The following is a 12810-nucleotide window of genomic DNA, read 5'->3' on the forward strand; positions in this document are numbered from 1 at the left end:
CAAGTTGCTGTATGTATTAATAGTGTATTGCTTTTCAGCGTAGTGTTCCATTGTATAGATATGCCACAATTTGTTTATCCATTCACATGTTGTTGGTCATTTGGGTTGTTTTTAGTTTTTGGTTATCACAAATAAATATGCTATGAATATTTGTGTTCACGTCTTTATGTGGACATATGGTTTCGTTTTTTTTGGTAAATACATAGAAATGGAATGTCTAGATCATACAGATAACTTTTTAACTTTTGAAGGAAATGCCAAACTTTTCAAAGTGATAGTACCATTTTACATTACCGTTCTCAGGTATGAGAAGTCCAGTTCACCTCCTTGCCAACACTTGTAACTCTAGCCAGTGTAATAGGTGTGTAGTGGTTTCTTAATGTGTTTTAATTGGCATTTCCCTAATGACTAATAATGCTGAGCATCTTTTCTTATGCCTGTTCATCATCTGTATATCTTCTGTGGTGAATGTTTGTTTAAATCTTTTCCTGTTTTTTTTAAATTGGGTTGTTTGTTTTCTTTTTATTGAATTTTTAGATTTCTTTGTATATTCTGGATACAAGTCATTAGTCAGGGATATATTTTGCAGATATTTTCTTTAATTTAAGTCTGTGGCTTATGTTTTCATTCTCTTGACAATGTTTTACAAAGAGCAGAAAATGTAAGTTTTATTTAAGCCAAATTTGTCAATTTTTCTTTTTATGGTTCATGCTTTTGGTGTTCTGTATAAGAAATCTTTACTTAATGCAAGGTCACAAAGATTTTGTCTTCTGTTTACTTCTAGATGTTTTTGTGATTTATAGTTTTGATTTCCTCTGTGATCAAAACTAGAATTTTTTTTAGGAGAATATTTTGATATTTTTCCTTTTTGTTTTAAAGTTTTATTATTAATTTTAGGGTATAATCTGAGATTGTGGCCTATGCAATTTATACTTTGAAAGATTGAAGTTGATCATATTAGGATTGTAATTTTGTTCTACCGCCTTGCCTCTTTGAGCGGCCAAACTCAACATGTCAGATCCCACCAAACCTTTCTGTTCTCCTTTGTGCCTCCTTTCCTAAGTTTTCTCTCTCTTTCTCTGCCACCCTCTCACATCCCATATCTAGTTCATCAGAAAATCCTGCCTGCTATCTTCACAGTACGCCCAGAATCCAAACCATTTCTCATCACCTTCCAATGTTATTTCTCTGGTCTGTCAGTTATTTATCTTTCATTTTGCAGTAGTCTCACAGTTTCTGCCTTTGCCTCCTTACGGTTTGTTCTCTACACAGCAGTCAGAGTAATTCTTTTAAAATGTATGTTAATGTCACGCCTCTGCTCAAAACCCTCCAGAGCTTTTCCATCTCACTATGAGTAAAAGCACAGGTCCTTAGAATGCCTGCCCCAGACCCTACATGATTTGGTTCCTGTTTCCTCTCTTATGTCGTAACTATCTTGCTTACTCTCCTCCAGCCTCACTGACCTCCTCCCTATTCTGATGATTTTCCAGTCTGTCCCTGCCTCAGGGCCTTTGCAGTTTATGTTGTTCCTTCTGTCCTGGAAATGCTCTGACCTTGGCTTATTCACTTGGCTCACTCTCTTTCTTCCTTTAGGTCTTTGCTAAAATGTTGAATTACTGGAGAGGCTTTTTCTGACTACTTTCTACAAGGTAGTACCTGCCTCCCCCTTTTTAATTTTTCATCAACACTGATCATGACACCTTGCATAGTTACTTATTTGTTTATTGCTTTTCTCCCCTTATAGAATATAAGCTCCCAGAGGGCAGGAATGATGTTTTGTTCACTGCTGCAACCATAGGACTTATACATGCTAAGTGCCTGACATACATGCTCAGTGACTATTTGTGGAGTGCAAAAGCTAATGTGTCTGTCAGGATGGCAGCCTCAGAGAGTATTTGCCATAATAATTTGAAACAATCTAGAGCTATGACTAGAAATAAGCTTAGCAAAAGATATTTGTTGTATGTGGGGGGAGAAGGGGATGTTGGGTGGTGATGAAGGAACAAAATATTTAATGCTCTGAAAAGCCATTACTAGCTAGATGAGAAATGTATTTGAGAGAAATTAATTTTGACAATATTTAAAAAATGGCGGTCAGATTTAATTGATAAATTTATTGTAGTTTCTATTTATTCACATTGAAAAAATAAACATTATAAATCAAGTGGCCAAAAATAGCACATTTTGTGCGTTTCTTCAGCCGCTTGACAGCATCAGATAGGTGTGTTTACTCGGCACTGATTTTTGTGTGAACCTCTCGGCTCTTCACCCGCAATTTGTTGACCTGGGACTCAGCAATGTCAGCCCGCTCCTCGGCCTCTTCCAGTTCATGTTGGAGCTTCCGGAACTTGGCAAGGTTAGCATTGGACTGTTCTTCCTAAGAATAGAGATAAAATTGTGAGGATAAGAATGCGTGGTTCTCAGTTTACATGATTCCAGGCAGGATTATTTCCTCAGATCACATAGTTGCTTCTTATAGGTGGTTTGCCAATGTCTGACTTAAAATCTGTCCAGAATTTGTAACTTCAAGTTACAGTTTTTCACTTTAAGGAATGAAAGAAGAAGCAGTTTTGAAATGGAGGGGACATCTTTATCATGTCAAAACCATTTATTTGTGAAATCTACTCATTGTCTGTGGACTGGGTGGGAAGGAGGAATAGAGACCCATGGACCTTTATACAGTTTAGTAAGAAGATGTAAGGTCAAATTATAACGCTGGGAAATCCCACTTAAACTTTTTTTTTTTTTTTTTAACATGGGCAGGCACCGGGAATCGAACCCGGGTCCTCTGGCATTGCAGGCAAGCATTCCTGTTAAACTTTTTTTTTGCCATATATTTTGACTTTTGTGTACAGAATAAGAGAAAAAGTTGTCTACAGAGAAAATCTGCCTCTATTGCTCTGACTTATTAGTATCTGTGCCTCTCCCTTTCTTCTTTTTTTCCTTCCTTCCTGCCTACTTCCTACTTGCCCCATTGTATCTGAAAGAACAAGGGGACAACCAGAAGAAGTATAGCAGGAGAATCTTCCAACATGTCTTTACAGTAGCTATGGCAAATGCAGAGAGAGGAGCCCTGATAGGTGACAATGGAAATGGCAAACGAGTCAGTTGGGATAAAAGATTTATGTTGGGATTTTGAGAACATTTGATTTTATGCATTTCTAGAAGGGGAAGAATAGTGATCATGGTGTTAGTTAGAAGTTCGACCATATTTTTTTGCAGCTATCAATAAGTTTCTATTTGAAACTTTCTTCCTCCATACCAATTGCTTAATAATAGGAATATCTCTTCTTAAAGTCTTACTCTTGTATTGGATTTGGGGGTTAAGTACATAGCTGTAAAAGTATCTTTCTTAAAATGTAAATGGTGTTTTTGTATTTGTTTCCTTGCGCCTCATTAACACCTCTTTTAATACCTTTTTATAATCCCCAAAGAAGTTTGTTTCTTTCCTCAAGGGCTTAAAGACACTTACAGCCTCCTCAGCTTGTCTCTTGTACGATTTTACTTTCGCCTGCAATTTATCCACCAGATCCTGCAGCCTGAGAACATTCTTGCGGTCTTCCTCAGTCTGAAAGGTTGAAAAATGACCTTTATTCAATCCAAAGAAATAAGCTTACTAGAGGTGATGAAATTAGTGACTTTGTTGTGATGGCAGGTGGATCTGGGGAAACATGATTAGCTCTGATGCCTCTCTCATAATATTAATAGTAGTTTCTCTTGTTAAATGTCCTGTCTGTGCTAGCCTGTATATAATTATTCACATCTTCTCTATCCTCACTTCCCTACCACGGAAAGTAGAGCCTGTTATTCCTGTTGTTCCAAGTGAGGAAACTCAGGGTTAGAGTGTTGAGAACTTACCCAAGTTCAGAAAGCAAGAGAGGCCAAATTAGGACCAATAGCCAATGTATTTGCGTTTAAAACCCATTGCTGTTTCCCCTTACGCAATATTCCAAAGGCCTCCCTAATCTTAGCTTAGTATAGGTCTGTGGTAAGCAACCATGTCATTTGCCCTGATTTTTACCAAGTTAATGTGTTTCTATTTGTGAATGTCATATAAATAGTCCCCAGGTTTTCAGTTTATCTCTGAGCAGGACATTGGATGTTATAGGAAGCTGTTCCCTTACCTGGTAAGTGAGTTCCTTTACTCTTCTCTCATGTTTCCGTAAACCTTTAACAGCCTCAGCATTTCGTTTCTGTTCATTTTCAACTTCTCCTTCAAGCTCACGTACCTGCGACCCAAATGATACGTATACAGTCAGTTATGGGGCTGTTAACTAGTCCAGGATCTGTTAAAGGTATTGGGTGGGTGTTGCAGGGCCAGATGTAGCAGGAGAGAAGGGCAGAGGTTATACCCATTATCCCTTTCCAGATTCAAAGAGACTGAGATAACGCACCCTGGCCTCCAGTTTCTGGATCTGCTTCTTCCCGCCCTTGAGGGCCAGCTGCTCAGCCTCGTCCAGGCGGTTCTGCAGGTCCTTCACCGTCTGCTCCAGGTTCTTCTTCATCCGCTCCAGGTGGGCGCTGGTGTCCTGCTCCTTCTTCAGCTCCTCAGCCATCATGGCCGCCTGTTTACCAAATAGACCAAGAAAATAATGAAACCTGGTGATGACACGTAGCACATATATATCAGTAAGATAAATGCTCATCTCGCTCACATCAGTGATGGCCTTTTTGGCCTTCTCTTCTGCATTGTGTGATTCTTGAATTACTTCTTCCACTTCGCTCTGGAGTTGTGAAACGTCATTTTCCAATTTCTTCTTAGTACTGATCAGACCGGTGTTCTGTTGAAAATAAGCACTAGAAATTTACAATGTGAAAGTTTGACCTCTTGTGATTCTACAGATGTCTTACTTGTTAACATTCACAAGCAAACTGATGGCAGCATTTCACTAAACTTCAAATATGTGTTCAATGCAAAATATTAGTCATTTACAATTTTGGAATCCTTGACCCCAATTACCATTTGACTTACACATAAGAGCTTCTGAGGTTTAAAAATGTTTGTGTTTGTAGAAATTAATCAGTTGCTCTGTTAATTATATTTTACCCTGATATCACTGGTATTCTATTAAAAGTTGGAAATAGAAAAGAATAGATTCTTTTTGTGAGTGCCTGTCACTGGGAGTTTCCCAATCAGAAAAAATCTGTTCTCTGTCATGGTTTGCTCCCTTGGAAATACTGAATTTGTCTTATGAAAGCATTTTCTTGAAATTTCAACCCAGTGGTTCTCAAAAGGAAGCAATACTGCACCAGTGGATATTTGGAAATCTTTGAGGGTAAATGTTTTTAGTTGTCAAAATGGTTAGGGAGGCAGCTGTGCTCACCACTCTACCACCAGTTCTCTCAAAATGGCTAGGGGATATGACAGGCCTGCAAGGCACAGAAAGCCTTGGCCTGTTGAAAATGCCTTTTTTTGTCCTTGATGAGAAACACTGCATGGGACATTTTCAGATATTAGAGTCAGCAGGTAATTTTACACAGGCTTATTCCCACATCTTAGTTTTCAAAATAATCTAACGGGCAAAACCCTATTTTAAAATAAAAGAGTAATACTCCTCCTTTATTTTTGTAGAAAATAGGAAAAAGGACAAATTGGCATACACAAAAGATTACCTATAATGTTATCACCCAAAAAGTGTACAATTACTATTTTTGAGCATATTCCCATCCTTATTTATATTCATATATTTACAAAAATGGAGTTTTTTTCTATCATAATCCTGATTCCCTCACTTAATTTCCTCGTACTTGTCCGATGTGAGGATCTCACCTGGGTGTGGAGGAGCTGGACGCGCTCGCTGGCATCCAGGAGCTCCTGCTCTGCCATCTTCCTGCTCCTCTCCGTCTGCTCCAGAGAGGCCTGCAGCTCCTCCATCTCAGCCTGCAGCAGGTTGGCTCTGCGCTCCACGATCGCCAGCTGCTCCTTCAGGTCCTCCTGGCCCCTGAGGGCGTCGTCCAGGTGGAGCTGAGTTTCCTGTTCAATGAGAAAAATGGCGTAGGCACTGTGAAGGTGGTGTGACTGGTGGTCAGGACCAGGTAATGACTTGCCTGGCATTTGAATGAGAATGGTGATGTCACCGACTTAGGGTGTAAGAGTTATCAGGAGATGTGTGAATTCCTGTTCTCCTTCTGTCATCAACTGGATATTTGTTTGTGTGCAAATCACTAAAGTCTATCATTTATGGGGCATTTTCCATAGGGTCTACCAAGTACTTGACTTTTGTTATCTCATTTGATCCCCACAGGAGCCTAGTGAGGTAGGTAGTTTCATTCTTACTTTACAGAAGAAGAAACAGAAATTCTGAGAGGCTAAATAACTTGCTAGGATCGTACAGCTAGTAAATAACAAAACTAGGACCCATCTTCAGGTGTGTCTGATACCAAAATCTGTGTACTTTCTTTCCTATCATACCTTAACCTCCGGGCTTCTGTTTTCCTTACCTGGAAAATGAAACTAGGTTCATTGAGATTTTTCCTTTATAATATTATGTTTTATATGTATTTACTTTAGTTGCTGCTATAATATCAGCTGTATGACTTGTTAAAAGAAGAATAGATGGTTTAAGAAGAAGATATTTGGGGAATGGAAGAAAGGTAACTTTCCTGATTTGTCCAAGAAATTAGTCTGACCCCTTCACCTTCAGGATGCCTTGTGTGTTCCTGTAGTTCCTCAAGCTCTCTGCAGCCAGGCGGTTGGCATGGTTCAGCTGGATTTCCATTTCATTCAGATCTCCTTCCATCTTCTTCTTGACTCTTAGAGCATCATTTTTGCTTCTGATCTCAGCATCCAGTGTGCTCTGCATAGTTTCTATGACTCTGATGTGGTTTCTTTTCAGTTGATCAATTTCCTCATCTTTTTCGGCAATTTTCCTATCAACTTCAGCCTTGACTTGGTTGAGCTCAAGCTGGATGCGCAAGATCTTTCCTTCTTCATGTTCAAGAGATGCCTTCACAAAACAATGATCAATTAATAATGGAAAATAACTTGAATATTTGGGATATTCCCTCTGAGCCATATTCTGATTAATGTCAGTTTGCTGAATTTTTCAAAGCAGATAGAATAGTTCCAGGAACTTGCTAGGTAAATCATTTTTTTGTTTATTCAAGCACGTATTATATAGGGTGGCTCTTTAATAAAAGTGCTTTGTAAAGTATAATGTTCTATACAAACATTGCTCATATTAGTAACAAAGTTATATGATGAATCCTTAAACGTGAAGTTAACATGAACTCTCAATCTGTTTTATAAATTAAAATGTTCAGGTGTGATATCTTAATTCTTGGTGTAGAAATGCTCAGTTTTAAAGCATGTATTTTTTTTTCTGATTATATAATACATAGTCTTTGTATACTGTTGGGGCAATACATAAAAACAAAAAGAAAAACTTCCTTTTTATACTCCCACTCGGCAATAAGTATTTTAATGTGGTGCATTTTTTTTCCTAGACTTTTTTCTTATTTACATATTTTTATGTAATAGGAATTATAATGTAAATTTATGTCTTGCTTTGAAAAGTTGCTGTCATAAACATGTCCCATGATTAATGGGGAAACATTTAATGGCTATATGAAGTTCTATCGTATGGATGCAAAAATCAACTCAATATAGATCAAATACTTGATAATATCTTAGTGTTGTGGGATTGGGTATGTGCTTAAGCTTTGCCTCCACTTAAGGTTATTTGGAGTCTTAAAAATAGTAGTGATGTGTCAAAGTGTTTCCATTTTTAAGGCTTTTGATAATTATTGCCAAATTGCCTCCATAAAGGTTCTCCCGGTTTAAATTTTCACCAGCTCCTTGATAGTGTATCCATTTCACAGTACCATTTCCCTCTTTGAGTGTTTTCACTGATGTTTGTCTTAGCTATTATTCCTCAACATAATAATCTATACCTCTGCTTCCTCTAAGGCAGCTTGAATATCACATTTCTCTTGTTCCACTTGCTTCTTTATTTTCTCCAATTCATGAATTTGCTTCCCTCCTTCAGCAATCTGCTCAGTGAGGTCGGAAATCTCTTCTGTTAGTGAACAGACAAGGGAGAAGTGGTCAGACAGGTGGCAGAAAGGAGAGGTTCTGCCAGGTCTATGTGGCATGTAGTAGTTAAAGAGGACTCACGCTGCAAGTTCTTGTTTTCTCTTTTTAGTGTTTCCAGCTGGTCAAGGGATTCCTCATAAGCATTCTTCACCTTGAACAGCTCAGTGCTGAGAGAACGGGTTTCTTTCTGGGAAGCCTCAAGTTCAGCCTGAGTTTCTTCATACTTCTGTTTCCAATCTGATAGCACCTGAAAAAAGCCAGCAAATCATCAGCCTATGCAAAGAGAAATGGAGACCAAGTAAAATATAAAATTTAAATGGGCTCAGTCACCTTATCAAAATTCCTTTGCTTCTTATCAAGAGTTGCACAGGCAGCATTAGATCTTTCCACGTCCAGCATGAGGTCCTCCACCTCATTCTGGAGCCGCTGCTTCGTCTTTTCAAGGGAAGCACATTTGGCGTTCACAGCTTCTACATGTTCCTCAGCTTCCTGCAGACGCTGGGCCAGCTTCTTCCTGTAAAGTTGACCAGGCAGTCAAGGAGAGTGTGCAAGAGCAGAAGCAAAGTGATAACCTCCTTTTCATAGTCCCATTTCTGTAATGGTGTAACGGGTTTTTCAAAACTGTGAGTGCTAAAACTTCTTTCTAGATTGATAAACTGTACAAAAAAGTCTAAGGTGGTGAACAGTTGAATGCAAGTCCTTTATACTATGGAATCCTTAGAAGCCTCTGTTGCTACTGCCATTACTTGTTTCTTACTGCATTAATTCAGGATTTTCAGGACCTCTGATGGAGTAGGGTTGTGGAGGGTGAGTAGCCAATTGATTTTTATATTCTGTCTCACTCCAAAAAGGATTTGAGGCTAGCTAGATATTGTATTTGAAAAATATGAACTGAGTATATTCTTTTGATTTCTCAGACTTTACATTTTATTTTATATACTTTTCTCTTAGAAGAATAGCCTGTAAGCATATAAATTTGGACAATTTCACCAGAAAAAAAAAAAAGAATAGATGAATCTGGGTAATTCATGCAGGCTAAGCAAAGGCAGAGTTACTTTTTTTTTCCTTCCTTATCTACTTTTTGTTTCATTCCAATTTCATGCTAAGTGTACATCCTTGCATTACAAAGAAGTGCTTAACCCTAATGTCTGAGAAGAATCACTTAAAGGTCTCCTTTTGTCTGTATACAAACTAAGAATTTACTTTATTTAAACCAATCCTGGCCATTATGCTTAGTTTCATAGACTCAAGCATGAGTTTTAGGGAAAGGTATGCTTACTGCTCTGCTGAAGAAAGAGGGCTCTGGATTAAGAATGTCTAGTTCTAATCCCAGCTATAATATTCATTAGCCATGTGACACTGGGTTAGATACTTAGTCTCTTGCAGAGTCAATTTCTTTACTTGTAAAATGGGATAAAAATAATAATTCCAACATAAATGTTGTTTTGAAAGCTTAATGAGCCAATATATACAAAGTACTGGACCCAAAATATGGACGTAATAAATGTTAGTTTGTATGATGATGATGATGTTTCATTCTCAACATCCCAGATGCTGCATTTGGTAACTAAGAGACCAGGTCTCTTTCCTCCTCCAGAGATTCACTGCTCATACTTGGCCTCCTCCAGCTCCTCTGTACGCTGGATGGCGTCCGTCTCGTATTTGGTCCTCCACTGAGCAACCTCACTGTTGGCTTTGGACAGCGCCCTCTGCAGCTCAGCTTTGCCTTCCTGCTCCTCCTCGAACTGCTCCCGTAGCAGGTCACAGTCATGGCGAGAGGACTGAAGGGCGTGGGCCAGGGCGTTCTTGGCCTGTGGAAGCACCAGTTCAGTAACTTTAAATTCACTGATTTAACTTACACATTCCAAGTAGAACTTATGTGGACACCTTCAGAGTTGATCATCCAAGGAGATCTTTGGTCAAACTTACTTTCATTTCTTCCTCTAGCTGATGTTTCAGCTCCTCAATCTGCTGAGTAGATGCTTGTTTACTCCTTGAAAGCTGGGAGACTAAAGCATCTTTCTCATCTAATTGCCGGGAATATTCGCCTAAGAATAGAAGTAAAAGAAGAAATTAATGGCATAAAGAACTAAGTCTTAAGCTTACCTTTATTAAATATATGCCTTAGTCCTTATGAATATTGTTATAAAATGGATTATAACTGAAGATTAAAAGGCAAAATTGTCATAGGGTTATAACAAGGAAATTAGTCTGTTCATTCATTTTTATTTTTTTCTTTCTGACCTGCTCACCACATTCTGTAAGTTGGTCTCCCTCTAAAATGGAACTGTTGTTCTTTATTCAAAACCCTTTAAGTCATCTTTCTCTAGCACATGATTACAGGACCCAGAGAAGATGTCTTTACCTGCTTCTGTCTGTAAGCGTGATCTCTGAGTTGTCAGATCATTGATTACCCGCTGCTGCTCTTCCTCCTTAGCTTTAAGTTCACTCACTTGATCCTCTAGTGTACGGCACATTTTTTCAAGATTTCCCTATGGTTCACATGGCAATGACAGATGACAGGAATGCAGTTAAAAAAAAAAAAGCTGAAACGATTCTTAAAATATTTTTAGATTGAATAAATTTATGTCAGATTTAAGTAGAAAGTTACGGCATTAGTTCTATGAATCACACCAGAATTCAAGCATCATGAAGGCATAATGTCCCTATACTGGTCACTTATTCCAGTGGTACAGACACTTGCTTAAGGTGGATTTTGAAATCATATGGCTGGGTCATTCAGACACAATATTGGGTACCTTGGCTTTGGAGACAGCCTCTGCATTACTGCTGAGGTCATCAATCTCCATCTTCATTTCACTCTTCTCCTTCTCCAGTTTCTGCTTGACCCTCTGCAGGTTGTCGATCTGCTCCCCCAGCTCAGCCACGCTGTCCGCGTGCTTCTTCCTCAGGGTGGCCGCCGTGGCTTCATGCTGCAGCGTGGCCTCCTCCAGGTCCCGGCGCATTTTCTGGAACTCGGCCTCCCGCTTCTTGTTCATCTCAATCTGGGCAGAGGTCGCCCCGCCAGCTTCTTCCAGCCGCTCGCTGATCTCCTCCAGCTCCCGGGAGAGGTCGGAGCGCTGCTTCTCTGCTTTGGCCCGAGAGGCCCGTTCTGCCTCGATTTCCTCCTCCAGTTCCTCAATGCGGGCCTGGGAGTGTTAAGTCAATAATAAGAGTAATTCAGGGCAATTTCAGTTTTTTTGTTGTTGTTGGTACGTGGGAAAGATGGAGATAAGATGACTCACCTGCAATTCCTTGATCTTCTTCTGTAGTTGAATTTCTATTGCTTGTTCATCTTCAATTTTGCTTATCAGATTGTTGATTTCAAATTCTTTCCTTTAGACAGAAGAATAATACAAATTAACACCCATGTTAATTGAAGGATGTTATCACATAGAACTTTTTTCCAAAGCTCCTACTTTTTCAGTTTTTCATCAAGTTGCTGTTTGTCATTTTCTACATCCATTGTGGACTCATGGGCCAATTTTAGGTCACCCTCCAGTTTCCTTTTTGCTCTTTCTAGATCCATTCGAAGTTTCTTTTCTTGCTCCAGAGACCCTTCGAGCTAATGAGAAAGTAAAATAAATTAAAAATGGAAAGAGTTTTAAAAATGTTTCAAAAGGATATTTAAAATACACTTACATCATCCACTTGCTGTTCCAATTTGGCTTTAGCTTTGGTCAGGGTGTTCACTTTGTCCTCTTCTGCCTGCAGGTCATCCAGGGTCTGCTGGTGGGCCTCTTGGAGGGCCTTCTTCTCCTTGGTCAGCTTTGCTATGGTTTCATCCAGGCCTGCCATCTCTTCTGTGAGGTTTTTCACCTAGAAAGGTAAATTAAAAGGTGATTGCCACTCTAAAACAGCTTAATTGGATGGCAGAACCTCTATATAGTACAGCAAAATATAATTCCTACCTTGTTCTCTGTGGCATGTTTCTCCTTTTCAACCTTGGCCAGTGTCAGCTCAAGGTCATCTATGTCTTTCTTGAGCTCTGAACATTCATCCTCCAGTTTCCTCTTCTTGGCTGTCAGCTCAGCATTGATCTCTTCCTCATCCTCAGCTCTCTCGGTCACCTCCTTGATTTTGGCCTCGAGCTGGATTTTGTTTTTGATCAATTGCTCACACCTTTCCTCTGCATCAGCCAAGGCGTCAGCTTCCTGTGGAGAGAGTTATTAAGATATTTAGAGAGTTGGTTACTTATTCTGAACTTGCTTTTTGCACAAAATAGTAGTGTTTATCAAATTCGGATGAATTTTTTGATATGCATAGAAAATTAAGCCTAATGGCCTGGGAAAATGCAGCCAATTAGAAGAGAAGTGAGGTTATAGCTTTAGAAGCAACCTATTTGGAAAATGATTGGATTGCAGCCTTTGGCAATTAAAAAAGGTAGGATGTAGAAGAGTGGAAAGACTTCTAGATTGGGCAAAAGGAAGCTTGTAATCCTGTCCTAATATTGCTTCCAAATGTCTAACCATGAGTAAATTGCTTTACTTCTCTCATTCTCAAGTTCCTCTTATATAAGTAAGCGTATTGGAATAAATGATTGCTAAGAGCAATCCAAAGATTTTTGTTTTGTTGAATAGGTTTAGTTTTAGTTTTGGCTATTTCCTAACTCCCTCAAATAACTAGTTGCTGGATTAGATTAATTATAGAAAAGAAAAAGAAAAAAAGGCTTAAATAATTTTGTACCTGTGAACACATGTCTATTCAGCATTTTTATACACTCATATCTTCCTGATAGTCTGCAAGCAGTGCTGTGATTGTCCAAAATTTCCATT

General features: G+C 38.9%; 2 protein-coding genes across 10 annotated transcripts in view; one reads left to right on the forward strand and one right to left on the reverse strand.

Moving 5' to 3' along the window:
* LOC143688250 (uncharacterized) overlaps positions 1-12810 on the forward strand; it is a 298694-nt gene that overhangs the window by 30157 nt on the left and 255727 nt on the right. The window lies entirely within an intron of this gene.
* LOC143688252 (myosin-8) overlaps positions 2214-12810 on the reverse strand; it is a 31304-nt gene continuing 20707 nt past the window's right edge. The window contains exons 22-39 of the mRNA XM_077165990.1: positions 11947-12189; positions 11678-11854; positions 11455-11600; positions 11281-11371; positions 10795-11184; positions 10401-10527; positions 9965-10083; positions 9650-9846; positions 8366-8549; positions 8117-8282; positions 7894-8018; positions 6639-6947; positions 5771-5974; positions 4656-4781; positions 4395-4565; positions 4125-4229; positions 3473-3568; positions 2214-2377 (exon numbers count right to left, since the gene is read on the reverse strand). Of these exons, the coding sequence (XP_077022105.1) occupies positions 2228-2377; positions 3473-3568; positions 4125-4229; positions 4395-4565; positions 4656-4781; positions 5771-5974; positions 6639-6947; positions 7894-8018; positions 8117-8282; positions 8366-8549; positions 9650-9846; positions 9965-10083; positions 10401-10527; positions 10795-11184; positions 11281-11371; positions 11455-11600; positions 11678-11854; positions 11947-12189 (3126 nt within the window). The 3' untranslated portion in view covers positions 2214-2227. The remainder of the gene's footprint in view (positions 2378-3472; positions 3569-4124; positions 4230-4394; positions 4566-4655; positions 4782-5770; positions 5975-6638; positions 6948-7893; positions 8019-8116; positions 8283-8365; positions 8550-9649; positions 9847-9964; positions 10084-10400; positions 10528-10794; positions 11185-11280; positions 11372-11454; positions 11601-11677; positions 11855-11946; positions 12190-12810) is intronic.

This window comes from Tamandua tetradactyla, chromosome 6, assembly GCF_023851605.1.
Source record: "Tamandua tetradactyla isolate mTamTet1 chromosome 6, mTamTet1.pri, whole genome shotgun sequence".
In the NCBI taxonomy this organism is placed as follows: domain Eukaryota; kingdom Metazoa; phylum Chordata; class Mammalia; order Pilosa; family Myrmecophagidae; genus Tamandua; species Tamandua tetradactyla.